The sequence below is a fragment of the Bos taurus genome, chromosome 7 (genome assembly GCF_002263795.3).
Source record: "Bos taurus isolate L1 Dominette 01449 registration number 42190680 breed Hereford chromosome 7, ARS-UCD2.0, whole genome shotgun sequence".
Taxonomy (NCBI): domain Eukaryota; kingdom Metazoa; phylum Chordata; class Mammalia; order Artiodactyla; family Bovidae; genus Bos; species Bos taurus.
Window position 1 is genome coordinate 69,043,977 of NC_037334.1, and position 27,028 is coordinate 69,071,004.

At 43.3% G+C, this 27,028-nt stretch overlaps 1 protein-coding gene across 4 annotated transcripts in view; it reads left to right on the forward strand.

The window, feature by feature from the left end:
* The window catches only part of CYFIP2 (cytoplasmic FMR1 interacting protein 2), a 134,323-nt gene that overhangs the window by 100,792 nt on the left and 6,503 nt on the right, over positions 1 to 27,028 (forward strand). For all 4 annotated transcript variants that reach the window (XM_059888174.1, XM_059888173.1, XM_024994229.2 and 1 more), the window contains 3 exons: positions 18,465 to 18,537; positions 19,215 to 19,309; positions 25,850 to 26,088. In XM_059888174.1, coding sequence (XP_059744157.1) covers positions 18,465 to 18,537; positions 19,215 to 19,309; positions 25,850 to 26,088 — 407 coding nt within the window. The remainder of the gene's footprint in view (positions 1 to 18,464; positions 18,538 to 19,214; positions 19,310 to 25,849; positions 26,089 to 27,028) is intronic.

Below are 27,028 nucleotides of genomic sequence, written 5' to 3' on the forward strand. Positions count from 1 at the left end.
AGTTACCCAGCCAGGGATCAAACCTGTGCCCCCTGCATTGAAAGTGCAGAGTCTTGACCACTGGACCGCCAGGGAAGTCCCCTGTGTGGTCTCTCTTTTATTGGGTAGATACCTAGTAGCGGAATAGCTGGATTGATGTGAAGACATTATGTTTAGCTTCAGTGGATACTGCCAAAAAGCTATACAAGGTGGTTGTACCAGTGTATACTCCGTTCAGCAATGCGTGGGAGTTTTCATTTCTTCACATCCTCATGAACAGTTGGATCGTCTGTCTTTTCAGTTACAGCCGTTGGTGGATGTGTTGTGATATCTCACTATGGTTTTGATTTCCCTGATGACTAAGGATGCTGAACTCTTTCCATATGATATTCCCATTTGGACAGAGACTCTTGTGAAATGTTGTTCAGTATTTTTGCCTATTTTATTACTGAGTTATCTTTTCCTGTTGATTTGTAGCAATGATTTATATACTGTCTGTGAGTGTGTTCGTTACTCAACCGTGTCCAACTCTTTGCAACCCCATGGACTGTAGCCTGCCAGGTTCCTTTGTCCATGGGATTCTCCAAGCAAGAATACTGGAGTGGATTGCCATTTCCTTCTCCAATATACGTAGATACATGTATTACAAATATATTTATGTGGCATGTCTTTCAATGAACAGAAGTTCTTAAGGTTTATTGTATTTCTCATCTACATTTTCCTGTGTGGTTGATGCTCTTGTGACTTGTTTAAAGAGATGTCCCCTATTCTTAAATCATGAAGATAAGTTATCTTCTGAGAGTTTTAGAGTTTAGCCTCTCCAGGCTCAATAGAACTTTAAGTCTATTATTCACCTGGAATGGATGTTTGTGTTGAATGGGAAGTAGAAAGCCAACTTCATTTCTTTCCCAAGTTGCCTCAGCACCACTAATTGAAAAGCCCTCTTCCTGGTCTGCAGACGTAGTTCTGTGTCTGTCATTTATCAAGTGTCCACAAAGGGCTGGTCATGGGAGGCTTTTAATGAATACTTGAATCAAATCTGAAATGAACCATATGTGTTAGGTATCTGTTTATAAACCTATTGTGTTTTTAAAGGAAATTCTATTACTAGTGACTAGTATCGCCTCTACTATCTTTTACTCTGAGAAATCATAAGGGAAATATTCCACAACGTAAAGTTTTGGTTCGAATGTTGTGTGGTTTTCAAGCCATCAGCCCATTGTTTGCTATGCCAGCGCACACCAGGAGAGGGCCCTATTCGTTCATGGGAGAAAGGGAGGCCGGCATCCCTGCAAAGGAGGCAGCCCTTCTGTCTGCCTTTTGCTGCCAGACCTCCCGTCCAGGACTTGAGAGTCACTTGAACACTTGAGAGTGTTCCCTGCCTTAGGCCCTGTTGTTTGTTTATTTTCTCATCCTAATAACTAAGTGAGCCATAGTCATACTGGTCAGTCAAGAGTGGTTCTTACCTTTATAGGAATTGAGGACAGTTCAGCCCCAAACTCATAGATCTGAAGGCTGCTCAGAGGTGCAAGAGTTGTCAGGGGCCATCCAGGGCAGGTGTCTTGACCTCAGCACCGCTGACATCGGGGGCCAGATAGTCCATAGTTGGGGGTACCTCCTGTGTGTGGCAAGTTGCTGAGCCGCATCCCTGGGCTGTGCCTGCTAGAACACAGGAGCACTTCCCCAGTTGTGACAACCAAAAATGTCTTCATCTACTGCTTAGTATTCCCTTGGAGGACAAACCCTCCCTCTTGCTGAGAACTACTGATCTGATGCAATCCTAGTTCCACAGTTTGCGGATAGGAAACTAAGGCCCTGAGAAGGAGATAACCTTCTCAGAGCTGCAGCTACTCAGCTAGTGCAGAAGTTAAGACAAGAACCCAAGACCCTCACAGTTCAAGTACGCAAGGCCAGAGAGCTGTTCTGCTGAGCTTTGCAAATTGCTCTGTTGGCTTTTGTTTTTATTTTCGTTTTAGTTCCAGCTCCATGTCTGACCGCTCTATTTCCTGCTTCCACTATGTAGTCCGTTTTCTTTAATTTTGCTTTTCTCATGGCATAACTGAAATCAATGCATTGCTAGACAACAGGTTCAGAAAGAATAAAACAGAAACCATAGTGCCACACCAAGATAACCACTGTTCACATTTCAATGTGTTCACGTTCCAGCATATTAATTTTCCATATATATATATATATTTTTTTTTTTTTTTTTTTACTTTGTTTAGTTATAAAAGTAATAGTCACCAAGCTGAAAAGAGAGGTTACCTCTGCGGGGTGTGATGCAGGCAGGAACAGGTGATAGGGGTCCTCTATACTGTACATTTATTGTTTGAATTCAGTGCAATAAGATTTATTGTTTTTCTTCCTTTAAAGGAAATACACCCATGCTTAAAAAATATACATGGTCCCGATGCATGGGAAATCAGAAGCAACCCCCCCCCCACCACCACCCAACTCAGACTCTCACTCCATATTCCCACCTCTACTTGATCCACTTATTTTGCCCCTCACCCTGAAAAAAGACACCCCCAGCTACACAGGACATGGATTCTGTCCCTACATCCAGGCACCATCAAGTGGCTCCCCTCGGCCTGAGCGTATGAGAGTTTCTTCCAGCCCAGACCCTGAACCCAGTGGCTTTCTTGATTGGAAATGAGCTAGGATTTGTGGGAAGAAAAGCAGAATCTTTGCAAGTAGGCCCCTGGCTGAAAGCTCCACACGGGACTGTAATGTGCAGCCAGGGAGGAGAGCCCTGTTCTAGAGGTTGTCTTCTCAACTAGCATTGCCACAGAGTAGTCATTGACATGTTGTCACGATTCTTGCCGTATCTGCAGACCCCTGCTCCTGTTATTTATGTAATAATTGTATCTAAAATAACTTTTTACCTTCTTTTAAAAGGAAACTTCATATCATTTTCCATTTTAAAAAACCATTCTCTCTCGCTGTCATTAGAAAGCAACCAAAATAATAAATCCAATGAAAATAAAAGATGATGACATAATTCCAGTTGCTGCCTGCCTGGGCCCTGAGTGAGGCCTGCACATTTTCTCTGTTAAAAACAGACATTAGCAAATGTTACAGAAGTGGGAAGACCTACTGCTTCCAGATGGAGACCTCGTCGTTGACATTGTCAGAAAGATTAACAGGAAACTGAAAAGGAAAAAGACATTCTCACTGTGACTCTCTGTTATGAAATTCCACTGCCCTGGACCCCCTCGTTTCCCACCCTTTGGAAAATGCCAACCTTGGGAGACGCTGATATGCATTTGTGGGAAAGGAAAAGCTGCTTTCTGGGTCAGTTTCTTGGCCATAGATCTTTCCTAGTTGACCAGACATGATTCTAATCTAGAATAATAATAATTAATTTTCCCCTTGATGATTCATGGGCTAGGGGAAGAGGTGGAGGGTGAAACATAGTAATATAGAGTATTTTTATTATTCAAGTAAGGCATAGCCTGGTAGGGAAAGACCACCCCCACACGCACACACGCATAATCAGATAAAACTAAGTTGCTGGTTTATTCAGCCAGGGCTACAGAGAGCTCCTGGAAATGATGGAGTGGGAGCAGATGTAACAAACCTCAGGTGAGTTCTCCACTGCCCCTGGAGTCCCCAGTGAGGGGCTGGAAGCTGCAGCTCATACTTTGCGTACAAAGGAGGGCTGTGGTGGATGTGGGAAGCCTCATTTCACGACTGTTCTACAGGCCCTGTATCCTTGGGGCTTAACATCAGTTCACAGGAAGTACTGACACTGACATCTACATGCATCCTTATAAGGCAGTGTTTAGACGGCTGGGCCCTCGGTCAGGCCCTGTCCTGCCACCCACAGCCCGCGGGAAAGCCAGAGCTGGGATTCCTGTGGGGTGCTCCACCTCAAGTTTTCCAGTTCATTTCCCCACACTCACTTGACAAAGACAAAACAAAAATGTATCCGTGTTATTGTCTGTGTTGTCTCGAGACTCAGAATGTTATTTAAGAAAATACTGTTTTGAGAATGGTTTGATGCTTCCCCTTAGGAAATCCGCTAAAACGGGTACATAGTTTTTCACCGAGAAGCAGAGCCTAAAGGTAGAATCTAATGCTGTTCTACATGAATCTGACACATGTAAGATCACACTTTTTAAAAAAAATACGTATCCTGAATCTTTATGATGTCCGTTAACCAAGAGATAACAAGTTCCCAGTTAGCCTCCTAGAGTGAGTGAGTTGGGAACATGAAGTTTTGTGGTATTTCATGAAAATCCCTCATAGTTCATCAGTTTTAAATTAAGTAAATAGAAAAGGAAAATATTAAGACTGAAAGCAAAATGAAATACTTATCCCTTGAATTTTGATGTGGGTTTCTTTCAATAAAGTATTTTTGCATCCTGACTCCAGAAACCTCTTAATTTTTACTTTCTCTATTAACAGAGAGCACTTTTACAGTAGCTCTTGATTGTTACTAATCTAGAACTGTGATACGTTAGTGGCTGTCCTAAGCAATAGGAATAATAAGCATTGGTGTGGCACTTGGTAAGTGTAGCAGTTGTCACTCATTAGCTCCTCCCAGGGAGGACCCTATGCAGAAGCGGGAGCACACATCAGTTCCCAAACGAGAGACTCATTAGGGTACTTTTTGATAAAGCAAGGCTTTCCCTGGTGGCTCAGATGGTAAAGAATCTGCCTGCAATGCAGGAGACGAGTTCAATCCCTGGGTTGGGAAGATCCCCTGGAGAAGGGCATACCCACTCAGTATTCTTGCCTAGAGAATTCCATGGATGGAGGAGCCTGGCAGGCTACAGTCCATGAGGTCAGAAAGAGACAGACACAACTGAGTGACTTTCACTTTTCACTTGGTAGAGCAACTGCTTCATCTTTATACTTTAGAAAACTCATCATGATTAGATCCTGGATCCCCCAAAAAATGCTATAGAAAGACTCCTTAAGAACAGTCAGGAAATGTTAGTATGTTATATGATATCAAGAATTTTTGATGTAGGTGATCACAATACTGAGGTTACATGGGAGAATGTCCTTTTTAGGAATTGCGTGCTGAACTATTTAAGAATAATTGATGCAGTGGCTTCAGCTCACTTTCAGATGATTCAGTAAATCAGAGAGTCAAAGCAGATACAGTAAAATGTTCACTAGAACTCTACATCAAGAGTATAGGGATGTTCGTAGTTCTTTCAAATGTTTTGTATTTAATATGTCTGATGTTTTTCATAGCACAAACTTGAGGACTGTGTGAAGGAAACTGCATCATAGAATCTGGAAAGCTAAGAAAAAGGGTCATTGAGCAGACAAGGTCATGAGGTATAAGAAGGAAGAAAAGTTATAAGGGGTTTTTTGTTGTTGTTGTTGTTTAGCTACTTCTGCTAGTTGGTGAGATTTATTCTTGGTAACATAAGCCCCAGAGCTACTTCTGACCTCATTTCCTAAATTTATTGAGGCATCTGCTAGTGCCAAACTCAGCCACGACTCTCATGCTGCCCATCTGTTTGATTTGTGAGCAGGAAATAGCAGTTCAGGACCATAGAAAGCCAAAGCTGGGGAAGCTGGCCAGTGTGAATTAGGAGGCCACTAGGCTTGTGAGCGCCGCTGGGAGCACACCCAGAACAGTCAGCTGCCCTCCTCCCAGGATCCATGGGGGTGAGACCCTCCCTCTGCTTCTGGGTCTTTGAGAGAAAAGAAAACAGCAGTGCCTTTTCCCTATGCTCAACTTAAGAGACATGTTTCCGTGCAGCTTTTTTGATGGCCTCTCTGCCTTTCCATTCTTGCTCTGTGGGCAATGTGCTAGTAGGTAAAGCATTAGGGAGACAAAAAAGACAGAGCTGATTTGCCCATGTAGCAGCAAAAAGATTTTCATACCATTGTAAACCAGATCATGCTACTCTCCAGCTTCAAACTGACAGGTAGCTTCTCATTACTGAAAAATCTTTATTTTCAATTTATCAAGTATAGTTGATTTATAATGTTTTGTTGATCTCTGCTGTCATTGGTACTAAAAATTCGAAGTCCTGACTTTGGCCTTCAAAGTCCAAATAATGCCCCAGATTATTCAGCCGTACCTTTTCCTTCTAACCCATCTTTCATTGCCACTCTCTCCCTGGCTACCAACCTGACCCTTGAAGGTCAGCTTGCTGCTGCTGCTGCTGCTGCTGCTGCTGCTGCTAAGTCACTTCAGTCGTGTCCGACTCTTCGCGACCCCATGGATGGTGGCCTACCAGGCTCCTCCGTCCATGGGATTTTCCAGGCAAGAGTACTGGAGTGGGTTGCCATTGCCTTCTCCAGAAGGTCAGGCTAGAGATGAGAAGCCTGAGGTTCCCCAAAGACCTGGATCAGGACCAAGGCTGACTCTTACTATCCTTGGCTTCTACCCTAATGCTTGGTGACATTTACCCCCTTGGCATTTATAATTCAGGGGCAGCTAGAGCACCCCCAAAACAAAGCATCTCTTCTACTTTCTGTCACAGTGTTTGGAATTCTCCTATCAAGGGCTTACTTTGTTGATTTGAAATGTTCTTTGATCTTTAGAAGCTGGCTAAAATACCAAGTCCACTGAGACTGTTTGGGAGATAGATAATGCTGTGAAAGTCAGTTCTTCGACAGTTATTCACTTGCCAGGTAATTCTGAGGAGTAGGAAGATCACTCAAGAAAGGGTAGAGCGGAACAAAAAGACCTCCTCCAGGCATAAACAAAAACAAGCCAAAGAAAAACACTGAAATAGAAACTCATAGAAACTCTGTACTGTGCTTGGTGAGATGTTGAGAGTATACACTAAGTGATAAAAAGAGTTTACAGAAGAGTGCTATTTTATATTCCATTCTTATTTTAAGATCTACGCTTAAATGTTTTATGCACGGTAAAAACTAGCTGGACAGACCCCAGAAGGTTATCAATGATGACCCCCTGCATGATGAGGTTATAAATTTTCCTTTTATAAAAAAAAAAGTGTATCTGCAATTTCTATTTTTTCAAAAATAGCCAAAGATAAAGGGGTAGAGTGACCATTTTAAAAACAGCTCATGTTCTACACAGTGACTGTATCTAACAGTACTGTATTGTATACTTGAAAGCTGCTGAGAGAGTACATCTTAAATGTTCACAACAGTAAGAACAAAAGTGGTAATTGTGTGAGGTGAAGAAAGCGTCAACTAAGCTTATTGTGGTAATCATTTTGCAATATATATATATATCAATTATTGTGTCATACACCTTAAACTTACACAATGTAGTATGTCAATTATATCTGTGTATCTGAGGAAAAAAGCTGTGAATGCTAAATTAATAGTTTTTCAAAGGAAAACCTTTTCCTAGAGGCTGAATTAAATATTGGGTGCATTTCCAGAAGAAAATGACAAATGTCCAATCAAATAGCACATGGAAAGTGGTTAAAATGTCATTGCTGTTGATGGCTCTTGGAAATCAAGGATAACAAATCTGTAACCTAAGTGCCAGTGCCCTTATTCTAACCTAAGGCAGATATTCATGGGCCATCCTGCTGAGTCTGGTGTCAGAATCCTCTCCAGGAACACCCACTGCCTCTCAGCCATGGTCAGTACTTGAGATGACCCCGGGGCCATCACTAGCACACATGTTGCCTTCAGGCAAATCATGAAAAGATATCTTTTCTCTAGATCTTATGCCTTCTTCTTTTGCAATATTAATGTATTGATTTTTTTGGAGACCAAAATATATCTGTTGGAAAATCATTATAAACAGCCCATATCTGATGTCTACCATATATTTGAAACCCCCTAGGATTGGAGAAGGAAATGGCAACCCACTCCAGTGTTCTTGCCTGGAGAATCCCAGGGATGGCGGAGCCTGGTGGGCTGCCATCTATGGGGTCACACAGAGTCGGACATGACTGAAGCAACTTAGTAGCAGCAGCAGCAGGATGGGATATCCTTGGATAGTATACTGTCTTCATAAACCATTCACAGCAACCCTGAGTGATACTTTTTTTGTCATCTCTACTGGAGATGCCCCCTCCCCTAAAATAAATCCTTCTCACTCTCCCCCAGAAAGAGTGGTCTGAGCCCCCTGGAAATGGCCCAGTTGTCCTGACATGCCAGCACTGGAGTTTGTCCTGCTTTGGTATCTATGAGGCAACTGAACTGCCCCCCTCCTCTTGGTCAGTTGTACGGTCCATAGAAGAAGGCAATATGGCAAGACATAGGATGCTAACTAGGTGTTATTAGCCAGTCAGCTATTTCCATTTCCAGGCAACACGATGGAAGGCAAACTATGGGTCTTTGTTCCAATTAAAACTCGGACTTCATTCCATTTTTTCCCAGTCCCTGAATTTGCTAATTTCACACTTCAGTGACTTGCAATGAACGCAGTTCCCTGGGGCCTCTGCTGTTGCGTTGCAGACTGTATTGCAGCCCAAGCCTCTCCCTCCCAACACCTAGCAGTTTGGGTGTGCAATCCAGCAGTTCTGAAGATGTGTCCTAGGTGGCACAGTCCACTGGGCTTCATGATGAGTTCGGAAAACTCAGAAGGTGAGGGCACTTTCCACCCAACAGATTCTAACTGGTCACTTAGAGTTTTGAAATCAGTATTTCCTACTTGAGATGTGCTATAGTTACATGGGAATCCTCATGCCTTGATGCCTCTCAGGAAAGACCTTTTTCCACTTTTTCCATCCAAGGCTGTAAAACTCATCAAGTGGAGTGCAGTGAAAGAGCAGGGTGAGGTTGGTTTTAGAGAAGGCCCAGTGACCATATTAAATAAGAAGTATTACCATATTTATTTATGCTCCGCCTATATCCAAAAGAATATGCAATACCTTTTAATTAAGAAATGGTTTCACTGAGTCTGGAGACCATTACACAGAATAAGACCAAAAAGCATTAAGAGGCAGAGGAGATGACCAGGGCATGTTATATAAGGCTCTCTCAGCCCAATTTCAGGTTGATTTCCCTGGTACTCTCCTGGACAGGGTGTATCTTTGGACTTAGAAATCTGGGATTCAGGTCACCTCTGTACTTGACAGCTGTGAGCCACTGGTTGTTTTTTGCTGCTGCTGTTCAATCGCTAAGTCATATCCAAGTCTTTGTAACCCCATGGACTGCAGCACGCCAGTCTTCACTGTCCTTCACTGTCTCCCGGAGTTTGCTCAGATTCACGTCCATTGAATCACTGATGCTAGCTAACCATCTCATCCTCTGTCCCCCTCTTCTCCTTTTGCCTTCAATCTTTACCAGCATCAGGGTTTTTTCCAATGAGTCACCTCTTTGCATAAGGTGGCCAGAGTATTAGAGCCTCAGTATTAGTCCTTCTAATGAATATTCAGGCTTGATTTCCTTTAAGATTGACTGGCTTGATCTCCTTGCAAGTCTTTCTCCCTCTCAAAGAGTGTTCTCCAGCACCACAATTTGAAAGCATCAATTCTTTAGTACTCAGCTTTCTTTTGGTCCAACTCTTGCATCCATACATGACTCCTGGAAAAACTTTAGCTTTGACTATATAGACAAAAGTGATATCTCTGTTTATCATAGCTTTCCTTCCAAGGAGCAAATGTCTTTTAGTTTCATGGCTCCAGTCACCATCTGCAGTGATTTGGAGCACAAGAAAATAAAGTCTGTCACTGCTTCCAGTTTTTCTCCTTTTATATGCCTTAAGTGATAAAACTGGGTGCCATGATCTTAGTTCTTTGAATGCCAAGTTTTAAGCCAGTTTTGTCTATCTTGGGTGGCCATGCATGGAATGGCTCATAGCTTTATTGAGTTACACAAGCCCCTTCGCCATGACAAGGCTATAATCCATGAAGGGGATGAGCCACTGGGGAAATGATTAAATCCCTCAAGGTGCTGGGGCTACGTCCATATTTCTCCAGAGCCTTTGTATGAAATGAGGTTACTAGAGCCCCTTCCCTCCTCTTCCCACAGCCCAGCAAGGAGCTTTGACTTGCCTTCCCTGGTAGTTCCCTAATACAGGGGGGTCTGACTGCCTGCAGCTCACCAACCCACCCCTCCCTCACTCACCCACCAAGCAAATGAGTCCTGCTCGGTATACACCAGCCGTCTCATCTCTGACCTCATCTTCCCTCTGTCTGTGATTGCGTCTTCCCCTGCCCGTCCTGCCAGGCCCATCATTACCTCATTCCCCGCAGGTCTCGTGTTCAGCACACACTTTATCAAACGCCTATTCTCTGCAAGACACTTGGTGTTATTTCTCCCTCCTTTGAGTCTCCAGGGCCCTTGGTTGCCAATTTCTTTTGTACCTAGTGATTCTGTTTATTTCCCCAGTCACAAGTGTCCTTAACCCTCTTCCTCCATTAAATTACAAATTTTATTAAAATCTAGTTTTTCCAGTCTTAGCTGTCATCATGTCTCCTGCAGCATCCAGGCCCCACTCTGGTCAGAAAACAGTAAGCACGCCGTGAGTATCTGATGAACTGAAGGGAGGAAGGAAAGAGGTAACACTCAGTGCGTTCTGCCCCACCCCTGGCTGGAAAGGTGGCCTGCCGTCCCTGTTCGGGTTGTGTGCTGGTAGACGTGGACGTGCCCAAAATTTATCAGTCTCCCCTTCATCACAAGTGCCACTGTGCACTTTCTCTTTCTTTGGTCTCATAGAGTCAGAGAAATTGAAATATCTGGAAAAATCCAGTTCCCTGGAGAAGTGCCCACTCAGACCTTGCACTTGTGTATTCCTTTCCCCTGGAGTCCATCCCATCCTCATGTTGATGATTCCCAAGTTTGGGTCCACTTTGTGGACTCTGCGGGGCCCTAGGCCTTGTGTCGCTTGCCTTTTAGACATCTTCTCTTGGATGTACAGAGACTCGCCTCCTGGGTCTGCTCTCAGCTTCCTCCCGCCTGCAGTCTTGCTGTGTCTTCTGGCCTGTGAGTGGCCCAGTACACATGTCCTTTCTCTCTCTCTGCTGACACATCCAGTCTGCATTTGGCTGTCTGGCATCTGCTTCCCACTCTGTCTCCTTGGCCACTACTCCAGGCCTTGCTATCTCTTGCTTGACCTATTCCAGCACCCCTTTTGCTCCCCGACCCCACAACCTCGCACCATTGCTGTCTTTCTCTCTTGCAGCCAAAAAGTGTAAATGTACATGGGATCATGCCGCTTCCCTGATTAAAACCATCAGGATAGCATCCAAACATCTAAGCAAAGTTTACAAGATCCTGCTCAGCCCTCTTTCCTTATCTCATGCAACCTTCCCCCAGCACTGAAAGCATCAGTCTTATTCAACTGTCAGCCCCTGTCCCACTGCAGTCCCTCTTGCTTTGGGGCCTTTGGCAGGTGCTGTTCACTCTTACCTGTCCAACACTTAGCCTTGGTTCATGTCTCAGCATTTCCTTCTCCAGGAAGTCTTCCCCATCATCCTCCCCAGAAGTATGGATCGGTGGCCCCTATTACATATTCCCACAGCTCCCACATACCCCAATACAGCACTTACTAGAACTGCCCATGTGACTCACTTCCCTCCTCATCTTAGTAAGGACCATGCATTAGGTCTGCCTCACTTCCTGTTGTAGCTTCACCTCACAGAGCAAGTTGGTATAGCAGATGCCTACTATTTGCTGAATGATTGACTTAATTTCTGCTCAGGCTGCATCCTAGTCAGAATGAAAGTGTTGAGAGTTTGGCACCTCCTTGTTTGGTCTCTAGATAATATTATACCCATGTTCTCTGTAGTCCTGTGATGGCCTTTCAGAGCAAGTGAAATGCAGGTCCTACGTGTGGTTGGGCCCTGTAAGAAGACTCTTGATAGCTGTTTGCATGGGATATGAGATGCTGCTTGGATTCTCCCTCAGAAGTACCCTGGGCTGTGGCTGGACTAGAGAGCCCAGCCTACAAACAGCTTGGTGGGGACCTGGATGAATAAGCATGCTAATCAGTTTTAAAGAGAAAACTACTGGAGACTGAAGGGGTGTGGAAGACCCCTAGACGCTGAATCTTTGGATGGGACTTTGCAGGATGGACAAGAATAAGTAGAGTGTGGTTTGGGAGAGGGGCAGGCAAAAGGAATTTATAGGGATAGGTTGAGCACATGAGCAGCCCAGTTATTTACCTTGGAATCACACCAGCAGAACTTTAAAAATTATTTGCCTGCAAAGAAATCATTTACACAAATTCAGGATAGAAGTAACCTCTGGATTTTAGGAAACAACTGTCAGTTATCGCCTATTTTTTCAGCTAGAGGATGACATGAGACTTTCCATTCCTCTTCAAACTGCATATATATGTCAAAGTTTTTCTTTTTTTTAGTTGAAAGAATGTTAGTTGGTAGGACCAAAATCCCAGTAAATAAAGCAAAGAATGATGTGATCTTATCAGATATGAACATGTTAGTTGCTCAGTTGTGTCCAACTCTGCGACCCCATGGACTGTACTTCACCAGGCTCCTCTGTCCATGGGATTCTCCAGGCAAGAATATTGGAGTGGGTTGTCATTCCCTTCTCCAAGGGATCTTCCCAACCCAGGGAGCGAACCTAGGTTCCTTGCACGGTTGGTGGATTCTTTACTATCAGATATGAGTGCGGCTAAAAAGCTTCTCAAGAGTGAGATTTTATAGTAATTTCCTTCTGTCTCTATTTTGAATAATTGAATATGGTTTTCATAAAGTGTACGTATAATGCAGGGGGCAGTATTTCAGTCTTCCCAAGGCTTTGGCTGCACGAGTGGCTATGGAAAAGCAGTGGGTATGGAAGTGAGGTGGCCCTAGGTCCCAGTATCAGCCCTGCTGCTTCCTTATCACTGTGCGGACCTGGTTGGGACACTCCATCTCCCAAAAGTCTCAGCATCTTTGTGCATAGGATAGGGATTATTAGACCTGCATCACAGGATGCTTGGAGGGGTAAAGCAGAAAATGGGTACAAAGCACCTGGTGCCAAGCCTTGGAAAGGACCCTTATAGACCATTTAATCCAACCTCTTCATTTTGCTTCCTTTAAACTGTTCTTAATTGCACATGACAAATAGTATAAATGAGCTTATAATGAAAAGCTTTATTGTCTCCACTGCACCTCCCCCCACCTGCATCCCCATCCCCAAGGCAGCCTGCTTTAATCATTTCTGTTTCTAGTTCTTCTAGTTGTTATCTCCATAACGCTTGGTAATATGAGGTTAACCTCTATTTCTTCATGAGCAACTTTAAACAATGCTTATTGACTCCCTAATGGTAAAGATGAAAATTTAGGTCATTTACATCTGTTCCCTCTCTTCCTCTCAATATTTGATTATGTCACATTTTTTAATTTATATTGTCCTATCTTGCAATCAGAAATAGTATACTTACACTTCTTTCAGTAACATTATTTAGTATCTTGACTCTTTCCATGAAAGATGAGGAAATCAACAGACCTCACTTCCACTTCTAGACTTCTCTCCTACTTCCTGTCGGCTGCCCTTTTACTTTTATGTTGTCACAGCTGTATTTTCTGTAACATTTGTATTTTGCTCTTCATCTGTGATTTTTTTCTTTAACCATAGCCTAACAAAAGGAGAAAAAAACAAAAGCAAATACTTTTTACATTATTAATCCGATGCAAGTATTGTTCTGTGCTGGACCAAGTGCCATGCTAAGATTTTATTTCCTTATGTCTGATTCTAGCATCTAGACCCCAAAAGCTCCTTGTTGTAAAATTCAAAAGTACTTTCAGAGTTTCTTCCAGTTTAATTTTTTGAAGTAATATATGCATAGTAATAATTTAGTAAATACATACAAGTAGGAAAAAACAGGGAGGAAGAGAAAGAGGAATAGAAAATAAACTCCTGAAAATCCTGCCCTGTGGAGCATTTTTTAGAAGTGTTCACACGGAGTAATCAGTAACATTGAAGGAAAAATTCTTCCCATAGTGATAAGGGAAAACGTCTAGACCTGTTAAGAAAACCCAGAATAGGAGAGATTCTGTCCTAAGTCTAAATTCCCTTATGTGCCACAGACTTTCAACTTTTATTCTACATACATATATATTAAGCATTTGCTATCTGCTAGTCACTGTGCTTGTTCCTGGTAATAAAGTATAGTCAAAAATAATCATTGTCCCTACCTTCATGAATGTTACATTCCAGTAGAAGGAGGTAGATATTAATCAAATAGTCACATATAGACATGTACAATACAGACTGAGTTCAAATGCTAGAAAGGAAAAGAGCTTGGTTCTTTGAGGACATATAACAAAGGAATCCCATGGGCAGAGAGGTATTGGAGGGATCCAAGAAGTCTCCCTGGAAGGAACGATGCTTAAATTGAGATCTGAAAGAAGAGGGGGGGTTTACTAAGCAAAGGGCAGGGAGATAGGTTAGTGGGCATTCCAGAGAGAAGGTAGAAATTCAGTGATGACTATGCAAATGGTGGATTCAAATAACAGAAAGCTGCTGTCACTGGTGCATAAAGAGCTGGTTGGGAGAGGAGTTGAGAAGAAACCCATTCTGGGTGGCCTTCATAGGCCAGGGGCCAGATGGTTTCCTAGTAGAGTGGAAAGCCAAATGTGATCCTTCAGAATAGAGATTGGACGAGAGTTGGTCAGTATTAGCATAGGTGCCTGCTGTGAAGCCTGTTCAGATCCCTGACACAGGCCCTGTGTGCTCTGAGCTGGACATTTTTATCAACTGTGATGGCCTCGGCTCATGAATGCCAAACAAATACCTTCCACCTTGCAGAGTATGTAGCCACCTCATCATGCAAATAACCAAATAGTTCATCCTTAGGAAACTTCCAGACAATGCTTTCCCACCTCTGTGAGGAAACCACACCCTTCTCTTTCCTCACCTTCATTAACAAATGACATTACAAGGTAGAGAACAGACAAGAAGCATGCTAACAGGAAGCACTCCCAAACAACCTCTGGTCCTGCAGGTTGCAAACCTGAGGCAGGGTACAGAGAAGGGCTACTGGAACGCTCCTGTCTTCCCTAAGGAAACTGAAATGGAAGCTCATCATGTGAAATTAAAGCAACAGCATTGGTCTTGTTGTAGAGGTCCCAGAGCCTTCTTCCCCTTTCTCTATCCCCTAAGGTGGCTCCTAAGGTCAATTTTATTGACTTTAACAAAACAGAAAATTGACAGTTCATGCAAGGGGTAACTTTTCTAGTAAGAAGGCACTTCAAGGAGCACAGACATTTATAGGAAGAAAATAAAGCAAGAAAGATATAACTTAGCAGAGAAAAAGAGAAAAAAAAAAAAACTTAGCAGGAGGGGTATGTATACCAGCCCTCTGCTTAAAATACTTGAGTATTTTATCTCTCATTGCACCTGAAATAAAATCCAGGCTTCATCCCATGCTGTGAGACCTCACATGATCTGATCCTTCCCTACCATTAGGAACTCAGACTGTGCTGATTACTTGTGTCTCTATGCTCTAGTTTACTTTCTGCCCCAGGGCCTTTGCGCTTCATATCTAATGGCTTGCTCCCTCTTTTTTAATTCTTTACTTCAATAACTCCCCCTCAAAAAGGTTTTCCCTAGCCTCCTCTCTGAAGTAGTCCCTTCCCCACTCCCAGTCACTCTAGCCTAGTACCCTATTGTGTCTTACCACTATCTGAAACTTTTTGGTTTATTTTCTTGTTTTTATCTTTCTCAACTACAGTAGAATTTACATGAGTGCATAGATCTACTCTAACTTGTTTAGCATCGTATCTGCAAAGCCTAGAACAATGTCTGGTACTCAATAAATATTTGTTGGATAAATGAATGTAATAGGTTTCTCATATTTGGAAAATAGCCACATGGGTAAATAAATTCATTTATCCATCTAAGAGATATAATATAACAAATATGCATTCATTTAATAATTATTGCAAGACTGTTATGTACTGGGCACTGGACATAAAAAGTAGAAATAGAGACACTCACATTCCTCCCTTTAAGGAGCTCATAGTACTGTGGTCAATGTGGAGAGAATTCAAGATATAAGGACTTACTGGTCATAGCAGGTGAGGAAGAGCGAGAAAATGAGCCCCAGGTCTTAGACATGGCAGATGAGGTTATTGTGCCATTCTAGGAGCAAAGGAACCTGAGATAAGAAAGGGAGGAGGTCAGCTTTAGAAATATGAAGCTTTGGAAATATCTAACAAGGAGGTAGATATCCAAATCTGGAGCTTCAAAGAGGCATCTGGCAGGAAATAGAGTTGACGGATCAAAGGCAGTGCTTATAGACTTGGGAATAGGTTAGACCAACTGGATAGAATAAAGCAAGAAGAAAAGGGGGACCTTGGAGAAAACCAACATGTAAAGAATGGTTAGAAGTCAAACCTGTAAGAGAATCTACAAAAGAGAAATTGAAATAGTGGACCCCAGCAGAACTCATTGTCACAGTGCCTAACACACCAGGAAGACTGAAAGTCGTCCACTGCACTTGGTGACAGAGCAGTAACCTCTACTCGAGCCCTTGCCGTGACATGGTACAGCAGGCCATGATAGTTTTGTTTGCTGTGGAGGGAAGTGAAGACTAGGAAATGGAGAGAGAGGTAAAAGGCTCCTATAAGCTGCTTGGCCCTGAAAGGAGTAACGAAATGGAAAGGTGACTGAAGATACAGGCTAGAAAAACACATTCAGTAATACTCTAAAGAGAAGAACAAGGATATTGAAAGGAAACTACTGGGAAGTTGCTTTGGTTTAAAACTCTAACCATTAGAGTTTTAAAATGGATTGGGCTACCTCCAGAAGGACTGAGATCTTGATTATCGGAGGTATCAAAGAAGACCCTGAATGTTATGTTAAGAAAGAGTAAGGTGTTCAATCAGTAGTCTAGGCTTCTACTGTAAGAAACTGGAGAAAGAAAAACAAACCCAAAACAAGCAGAAGGATGGGCATAATAAAGATATAACAGAAATCAGTAACATTGAATGCAGAAGAACTACAGGGAGATATACATGAAACTAAAAGCTGTCCCTGTTTCATTTCTGATACTGGTAATTTGTGTCCTCTCTTTTTTTTTTTCTGGTCTGGTCTGGCCAGAGGTTTAGCAATTTTATTGTTTCCAGCCCGCACCCCCCGCCCCCGCCCCCAGTGAATCAGCCTGAATAATCAATAGCCAGGTTTTCAGATTATATAATGAATCAAAGGATCTAAGCTTAGACATAGCAAGGAAGACCAAGTTGCTTAATTTACTGGTTTAGGAAGGAACAGATTAATTAAGAAAGGAAGGAAATTTCCCCCTCTGGCTAAGAAACTGAGAATTACACCTACATCAGGCAGATCCCTCTAAGTTCAATTGTCCTCCATCTGTTACCCTCACTTCAAAAACTGAAGGGAGTTTAGGAGTTTCTTTCTCGAGCAGCTAGTTGGACTGCTAGATTTCCAGGATGGCTGTGTTCCACCCATGCCTAGTGAAGAAAGCCAAAGGTACTCAGAATTCTGATTTTCTCAGGTGCTTAGAATCCAAGAGTATCAGAGTTGAATGAAGGCTGATTTTACCTAATTCAAATCCCCACAGTTTAAAGAAGAGAAACCAAGGCCCATGGAGGGTGGCTTGTCTAGGTCCCCTCCATACCCTCTGATCTGAAATCCAGTAATCATGAACTGGCCCTGGGACAGACAGTAAGCCCATAGGGACAGACAGTAAGTAGACCATATCTTCCAGGCCCCTGGAGAAGGAAATGGCAACCCACTCCTGTATCCTTGCTGGAAAATCCCACGGACAGAGGAACCTGGCAGGCTTACTCTCCATGGGGTCGCCAAGAGTCAGACACGACTGAGCAACTTCACTTCGCTTTCCAGGCCTGCTGCTGCTGCTGCTAAGTCGCTTCAGTCGTGTCCGACTCTGTGCGACCCCATAGATGGCAGCCCACCAGGCTCCCCTGTCCCTGGGATTCTCCAGGCAAGAACACTGGAGTGGGTTGCCATTTCCTTCTCCAGTGCATGAAAGTGAAAAGTGAAAGTGAAGTCACTCAGTCATGTCCGACTCTTAGCAACCCCATGGACTGCAGCCTACGTCTGCCCCTAATCGTCATAGTATATGTTTGCTTTTAAGCTTACTTTTATGCATAAAGAATCCCCGTGAGAACCTGTCTGTCTGGGCCCTAATCCCTCTACTTTCACCCACTGGAGTCAAGATGGAGAAAACCCACCAGACCCAGGCCTTCACACTGAGACATCCTGCCCAGTAGGATTGGCTACTGCCTTGAGCCCATGAGCCTGAGCTCACCACCTACGAGTTGAACATAATCTGGGTCCATCATCCCTATCTGATCCCACTGCTTTGAATTCTTCACCAAATTGAAATTCTTCACCAAACTTTGAATTCTTCACCAATTTCCTTGTAAGACTGTAATGAAAATGTACTATACACTCAGTATGTCCAGGGTCTGTGCTGTGAGGCTATACATTCTCTCAATCCTACTCATTAAAATAGGTACTGTTCTCATCCTCCTTTTTCAGATAAATAGGCTCAGAGAGGTTAAGCAATGTGCTTAAGATGCCGCAGCTAGTTAAGTAGAGGACTCAGGGTTTGAACTCAGGTCTAACTGACTCCAGTGTTCAAACCTTTAGTGATGAAAATTCTTCCTGGTTTAAAATAAAAGCTCTCTCTCTCTTTGCAGTCTCAGGAGGAAGTCTGTGATTTGCTTCATGCTGCACCCTTCCAAAACATCTTGCCTAGAGTCTACATCAAAGGTAAGAAACCTCTGAAAGCAGCTAAATACTTATATTATCATATGTAAAATAGATTGCCAATGAGAATTTGCTGTGTGACTCAGGGGCTCTGTACCAACCTAGAAGGGTGGGGTGGGGAGGGAGATGGGAGAGAGGTTCAAGAGGGAGGGGACATATGTATACCTATGGCTAGTTCATGTTGGTGTCTGGCAGAAAACAACAAAATTCCCTAAAGCAATTATCCTTTAATTAAAGAATAAATTAATTTTAAAAACTAGCCATTTGAATTTGAATCTTATGCTCTCTTAATCTCAGTAAACTCAGATCTGCAGTCAGAAAAGAATAAGGTTAAAGCCTTGGGGAGCTGTTAATGCTGGAATTGTAAATGATGCTCCAGGCCTGTTCCTTGGCCTTCTAGAACATCCCTAGTATGTTGCTGTCTAGGTTAGTCTACATCCTTCAAGTGATGAGTAACTCACCACCCCATGAGGTAGATGATTCCACTGGACAAAGATAATAGAACATATTTCCTTGTAGTGAGTCCTGATCACACTTGCCAGAACTAAGGAAAACAGCTCTACACGCTCCTTCTAAGTGCTGGAATGCAAGTACATCACCAAGTCCTCTGAGAGCTCTTCTTTTCCCGTTTCCCCCCGTGTGCCCTGAATCTCATTTTCTGCCTACCATTCCTTTTGCAGAGGGCGAGCGTCTGGAGGTCCGGATGAAACGTCTGGAAGCCAAGTATGCCCCACTTCACCTGGTCCCTCTGATAGAGCGGTTGGGGACCCCTCAGGTACGATCCTCCTATCATGGACTCATAGAACTGAAAGGAACTTTAGAGATAGAGAGAGATCATTTGGTCCAATCTCCTCCTTACGGATGGGGAAACTGAGGCCCAGAGAGAGAAACAGAAAGTCACAGCACACAGCCTGGTAGTGGCAGGGGCAGGTCTGGAATGAGATTTGTTGACTCTCAGGCCTATACCCTCTATCATCTGTCCTGCCAAGAAAGAAGGAAGTCAGACAAGTATCTGTTACTCCCTGTTAAGTATTAAGAATTCTACTATTATCTCTCAGAATTAAAACCATCCATCCTGCAAGCCAGCAGTTCACCTTTGGGTGCTGTGCTGTGCTTAGTCTCTCAGTTGTGTCTGACTCTTTGCAACCCCACGGACTGTAGCCCACCAGGCTCCTCTGTCCATGGGGATTCTCTAGGCAAGAATACTGGAATGCGTTGCCATACCCTCCTCCAGGGATCTTCCCAACCCAGAGATCGAACCCAGGTCTCCCACATTGCAGGCGGATTCTTTGCCATCTGATCCACCAGGGAAGCCCTATCTTTGCTAAAGAAGGAAAAATAATAATAATACAGGAACACACGATGTTTACCACAGCATTGTTTGTTAAAGCAAAAACTGGAAGCAACCTAAATATCAATCAGTAGCATGTTGACTAAATAAAATGGGGTAAAATCATTTAAATGATGAATACCTGCCAAATCATAATGAAAAGGGGAAATCAGATCTAGATACATCAGTGTGGACAGATCATAAACACACGGTTAGGTGAATAAAGGAAGTTGCACAACAGGTCATGGAGTTTGATGCTATGTGGATTTTTTTAAACACATACCAAAAAACCATATAAAGTGAAACTTTTCCTAGGACATGAAAGTGTCCAGTTCATAATGGTGGCAACTTGTGAAGAGAGATGAAAGAGACAGAGATGGATAGGGAGATCAAACACAGGTTTATCTGTAATGTTCTTATACTTTCAAAGGTGAATGAGCTCAGGTGCTAATTCTGTAGTTAAAACTCATTTTTATAAGCCTGTATCTATATATGGAGATGAGTGAAAAAGGACCCCTGCCTTCAGAGAACTCACAGACTGTGTGGGTAGTCGGGAAAAAGACACCGGGAGAAAGGGAGGTAACAGGAAGCATATATTGTCTCCTTTCAAGTTGACTCAAGTTGAATCAGGCATTTAGGGGTGGGGGGCAGGGGTATTCAGGAAGAAGAGAAAACAGGGCACTGTAGTGAGACATACCATGACGGCTTGTTTTGTTCAACAAAACTGACTATTTCAAAGGTTTAGGATTCAGATCCACTCTTGGACTTACATCCCTAAGGTCCTCTCTCCCATCACAAAAGCTCATGAGTCAGAAAGCTTTGGTCCTCCTCAGAGAGCAAAAGGCAGTCTCTTCTCTCAAAAACCACGGCAAGTGTTAGAGCCCAGGGCGGAGCCCCATCTGCCCAGGTGTCAAGCTGATGAGCCTGACAGAGCCAGACCCCCTGTGGGCCACCCACCTCCTACAAAAACAGCGACTAAACGTTTAGTGGCATTTGGGTTCTTTAGTCACTACCGAGAGAATTTAGATACCGTGAAATATGAACATTTTCTTTTTTGGCTTTCTGGAGCTGAACACAGAAGATCCTCTAAAGATTGCCTTTTAGGGAGAAATCCCCCAAGCCAGTGACATATAAATGTGTCTGCTCCAGGGTTGGTGTCATCCTACAAGAATCTGGCCTCTCGCACCCAGGCTTTGGCATGTGTTTCCACTTAGAAGTATGTGAATTCCTTCCCTGTTCTGGTGAACGCTATTTCCCTGGGACTGGTGGAAATCTCAATTTGTCAAATGCTGATATTTAACAAACAAAAGCCTAGACATTCTGCCAGAAAGGAAATGCCAGTTGTATAAGTCTCCCAGCCCTTAAGGAATAGTCCAAAACTTAGTCCTCCTGTAGACAAAAGAAAAAAATTTTAAATATTAACTTCCAAGCTTGCTAGGGTTCAGGGAACTCACAAAACCTCTAGGTCAGTGATAGGGAAATTCTGGTACATATTTAATGGTGGAAGGGTTCGACTGTGCTACTTGCTTGTATTTGTTTCTAGAAAAAACTGAGGTGACCTGGTGTGTTGCCTAGTGCTATCATGAAAAGAATGTTCTGTCGGGGAGTTAGGACTCTTCTTCCCAGCTTTATCCCTGAACTGTTGTATAATCTAGTGCTAGAATTTAATATCTTTGATCTTTGTTTTTCCATCTGTAAAATGGGTAAATAGCTGAGCTGCCTTCACAATCATTATGACAAAAATAAGTAAAAAGCTCCCAAAAAACAGAAAGAGTGGGCATGGGATATTAATCTTCTCCAAAGTATCCTAAATGTAATCAAAGTACTCCATACAGAAATCTATTTCCACATGATTTCACAAATGCTTTCTCTATACCCTTATTAACAGAAAAGAATGGCAGAGGGAGAGAAGAAAATTCCCCACTGAGTGGGACTGAAAAGAAATGGCTTAAATTTATGTTAAACACACACATACACACATGGTATACATTAAAAACACAGTCACAAATTGGGGGTATATGTGATAATAATCTATAATGCACTTTTTCAGAGCAGAAAGAAAAATCGTATCAAAAGAAACAAGGTCATGAAAGAAAACTCAAAACATAAAAAATATAAAGGAAGCAGCAGACGTAAGAAACAAGCATAAGAAAAAGCATTCTGCCTTACCAGTAATCAGTGAAATGTGAGAGAGCGGGGTATAGCTATTCATCTCCCAAGTTTGCTAAGACCTTTTCTTCATGATAATGAAGTATCAGACTTGGCACAGATAGATGCAGCGGCTCAGCTTTTCTTGGGACTAGGTATGTTTCTTTGTCACTAGGTAGCAAAAGCCTTTTAAGACTCCTTGTATTCTATGAATAGTTCTAGGATTTTAGCCTAAGAAAATAATCAGAGATAAGCACAAAAAATGTATATAAGTGTGTGTGTGTGTGTGTGTGTGTGTATGGAAAACGGGGCTTCCCAGGTGGCACAGTGGTAAAGAATCCCCCTGCCAATGCAGAAGACGCAAAAAACACAGATTTGATCCCTGGGTCAGGAAGATCCCCTGGGGAAGGAAATGGCAACCCCTCCAGGATCCTTGCCTGGAGAAATCCATGGACAGAGGAGCTTGGTGAGCTACAGTCCATGAGGTCACAAAGAGTTGGACACAACTGAGCAACTGAGCACGCATGTACATAAGAATAATTACTTATGATCTGTTTATATTGTTGAAAACTTGTGAACAATTTAAAATAACCAACAAGAGTAGGACTAGAAGGAAGCTCAAGAGGGAGGAGACATATGTATATCTATGGCTGACTCATGTTGATGTGTGGCAGAAACCAATACAGTATTGCAAAGCAATTATCCTCCAATTAAAAATAAATAAATTAAAAAAAATTTTAAAGAGTAGGACTAAATAAATGAGGTATATCAATGGCTATTTTATTTAGCCATTAAAAAACCATGTTACTGAACATATTGAAGGAAATGGTTTTTTATAGTACTAATATCTTGAGAAAAAGACAATGCAGATAGTATGATACAAATTTTGTTAAAATAGATACCTATACATAATCATATACATACATACATACAAATCATACATAAGTATCTTAAGAAAGCTTGTCTCTGGGTGATGGGATTTATGGGAGGTTTTTTTTTTCAATTTTTTTAATAACATTTTTACAGGTTTTTTTCCAGATTTTACTTTTATAGATCATAGGAGGACCCGTAAAGGTAAACTCTTTTACAGGAAAGGGACAAAGCCCCTGACCATTTCAGTCAAGGCCCTTTGATTGGCTGTAGTTTGGGGTCACAAGAGTTCAAAGCCTGTCTGCAGATTTACTGGGTTGACCAAAAAAATCATTCGATTTTAAGTAAAAATAAAACACATTTTTAATTTTCACCAAGAACTGTATTGAACGACATGCTGCTGCTACTGCTGCTAAGTCACTTCAGTCGTGTCCGACTCTGTGCGACCCCATAGACGGCAGTCCACCAGGCTCCCCCATCCCTGGGATTCTCTAGGCAAGAATACTGGAGTGGGTTGCCATTTCCTTCTCCAATGCATGAAAGTGAAAAGCCAAAGTGAGGTCACTCAGTCGTGTCCGACTCTTCAAGACCCCATGGACTGCAGCCTACCAGGCTCCTCCGTCCATGGGATTTTCCAGGCAAGAGTACTGGAGTGGGGTGTCATTGCCTTCTCCATTGAACGATATAGTCATTAACCAAAAGAACATTTTGGCCAACCCAATATAAGCCCTGTTGCTAATTCTTTAGATCCTCCCACAATTGTCAGGCCCTGAGGACTGATTCAGATTAACTAAATGCACAGGAGATTTACCTGGTAAACCAGAGCTCTCTATGTTGTTTTCTGAAGGAGAATATCCATGACTCAAGAACAAGTGTGGGTTCTTTCCTTACAGAGCATCTTCACTGTACCAGGCACTCTCTTTCTAAATTAGGGAGCCCTGCCAGAGTCTAGGCACCACCACAGAGCGTTGCCTGGTGAGAACAGAGTAAAGCACGGGGGGTCAGGGTTTTTTAAAAGAGGTATTTCTGGTGAACTGTGGCAGCTGTCTGCTCTGGAGTGTTCTTTCTCTGCCCCGGAACCAAGATGAGTATTTGTGAATCAGGGAGAGCCTGTGAATTGGGGAAGAAGGATTTGACAACCTGTGTTTCAAATAGGAGTTCCTGTTTGAAACACAGGTTGTCAAATCCTTCTTCCCCAATTCACAGTGTTGTCTGAGACTTTTCAGTTTGTAGTTGTCATGACAACTATACTCCTGACCCACATTCCTGACGGGCTCCAGCATTGGTGTTTCCTGACTTATTTCCCTTGATGGATTAGTTTAATTGAGGCTGCCCTCTTTCTCTGGGGTAGAGGGTGGGAGCTGTACCGGGAGTAATCAGACGGGCTCCCCCCAGCCACTCTGAACTCTCTGGGGAGCTGATCCCACGAGTGCCCTGGGGACCTCTCAGTCTCAGAAGCCAGCCCTCTTTAGCTTTGTCCCTAGATCTGGAGATCTTACGTTGACCTTAGATGTTACTATATATTATCTTTGCATTTGGTTTTGTGATCTCTACTCCCAGATATTTTTTCTTCCTACAGATGGTAATGTGTTTTGATGTGCTAGTCTAGCCTGCTGATTATTAGAGATGCAATAACTAGAAGCCAGATGATAAGCCAGTTTAAATTCTTAATAGAAATTGTTGACAGTGATGAGAGGACTTCTAAATGAAGGAAATTATTCTGTAAAATCAGTGGTAAATTTTTAAGAGTGCATATGCTCATTGTAGCACATTAAACTGTACAGAGTATTTGTGGTAAAAAGTGAATACCCCACCTACTTCTCCAAGCCCATCTGTTTTCACAACTGACAATAATCCTTCTAGAATGTTTTACACTTTCACACAACCCCCACACACAGAGTTCTGTGTGTCTGTCTGTGGGATTGTGTTATTGATGTGTTTTAATAGGATTCTAGTGTATGCCCTTTTCTGCAACTTGCTCTATTCACTTAACAATTTAATTCGCATATCTAGACTACTGGGATTCAAATCCCAGCTTTTCCACTCACTCACTGCCTCTCTGAACCTCAGATTCTTCTTCAATAAAATGGGGATAATAATAACATCTACTGCATGGGGTTTATGTGAAGAGTAAACAAAGTCAGTACTTAGCAAATGCATAGAACAGGGCCTGGTGTATTACACACACAGTGCGTGTTCACTAGTGGTAGTAATAGTTCAGTGGTAACAATAATATTAGTAGTGGTATCATCTAAGTCTTTTCAAAGGCTCCCTAGCATTTAGGTAGGTTGCTGTTGTTCAGTCACTCAGTCACGTCTGACTCTCTGTTCAGTTCAGTTCAATCGCTCAGTCATGTCCATCTCTTTGTGACCCCATGGACTGCAGCACACCAGGCTTCCCTGACCATCACCAACTCCCAGAGCTTGCTCAAACTCATGTCCATCAAGTTGGTGATGCCATCCAACCATCTCATCCTCTGTCATCCCCTTCTCCTCCTGCTTTAATCTTTCCCAGAATCAGGGTCTTTTCTAAGGAGTCAGTTTTTCTCATCAGGTGGCCAAAGTATTGGAGGTCAGCTTCAGGATCAGTCCTTCTAATGAGTATTCAGGATTGATTTCCTTTAGGATTGACAGTTGATCTCCTTGCAGTCCAAGGGACTCGCAAGAGTCTTCTCTAACACCACAGACCACCTTACCTGACTCTTTGTAGATCTACCTGTATCACATAGGTAGATTTAAAAATTTTTAAACTGTTCCTCTATCGATGGCTCCTAGATTTTACTTACCCGAAGACTTCCCTGCAGTTGAACTAAGGTTTATAAATTATCTTGCCTGCTCTGGGCAAGACATCAGTTCTGGTGAACAAATTACAGATGCAGCCAGCTTCAGAGTTTGGGAGTCTTGGGTTAGGGGTGGAAAATGGGGTCTGAGATGTGACGGGAAGGTTCGTGTACTCTCCTCTTCCCAGCAAATCGCCATCGCTCGGGAGGGTGACCTGCTGACCAAGGAGCGACTATGCTGTGGACTGTCCATGTTCGAGGTCATCCTGACCCGCATCCGGAGCTACCTGCAGGACCCTGTCTGGCGGGGCCCGCCACCCACCAACGGCGTCATGCACGTGGACGAGTGCGTGGAATTCCACCGGCTCTGGAGTGCCATGCAGTTCGTCTACTGCATTCCCGTGGGGACTAATGAATTCACAGCTGAGTAAGTCGCCCCAGAAAGGTGGGGTCACCCCCCAACCTGTTCGTCCTCCTAAGAGCCATCATACAGCCAGAGCTCAGTCAGAAAGGAGGGCAGGGGTGGGATGGTCCAACGACATGGTTTATGTTGGTCAGAGTGCTAGGTGCTGCATGTAATCCCATGCCCAGTGAAAGCAGAGACGGTTCCTGGTGTGTGGGATTCACAGAGCCTAGAGGAGATGAGAGTATAGACATAAGGTGGATTGAATGAGGCCACCGGGCAGCAAGGACAGGAAGGACAACAGATTCCCACAAGGAGAGACAAGAGGATTCAGTTCAGTCTGACTCTGTGACCTCACGGACTGCAGCACCCAGGCCTCCCTGTCCTTCACCAGCTCCCGGAAGCTGCTCAAACTCATGTCCATCGAGTCGGTGATGCCATCCAACCATCTCATCCTCTGTCGTCCCCATCTCCTCCTGCCTTCAATCTTTCCCAGCATCAGGATCTTTTCCAATGAGTCAGTTCTTTGCATCAGTTGGACAAAGTATTGGACAAGAGGATTATTGGAATTTAATTCACAGACTACAACTGAGCTGGAACATTGCTTAGGATGCAGCTCTTAGAGGGGAAAAGGAGACCTCCCAGGAAAAGCTCCAGGTTGTTTGAGGCAGAGATGGAGTGTGCATATCAAGGCCTCAGACCTCTAAGGTTCTGTCTTCCCAAGACTGGAAGGTGGGCCAACAGAAGGGGCAGGACGGAGCCCAGGCAAGGGCTCGGCATCAAGACCTCATTGCACATTGCCATCTCCCACACAGAACCCCAAGGCTCATAGAACAGAGAAAGGCTCCACCAGCAGCAGTGGGGCCCCACCTTGCTCATGAGGCCTCTGCTCCTGAAAAACAGGGAGGGGAGCCTTTGAGAAGGGCCCAGTCCTGTCCTCAGAAAAAACAGAAGCAGAGCCCCA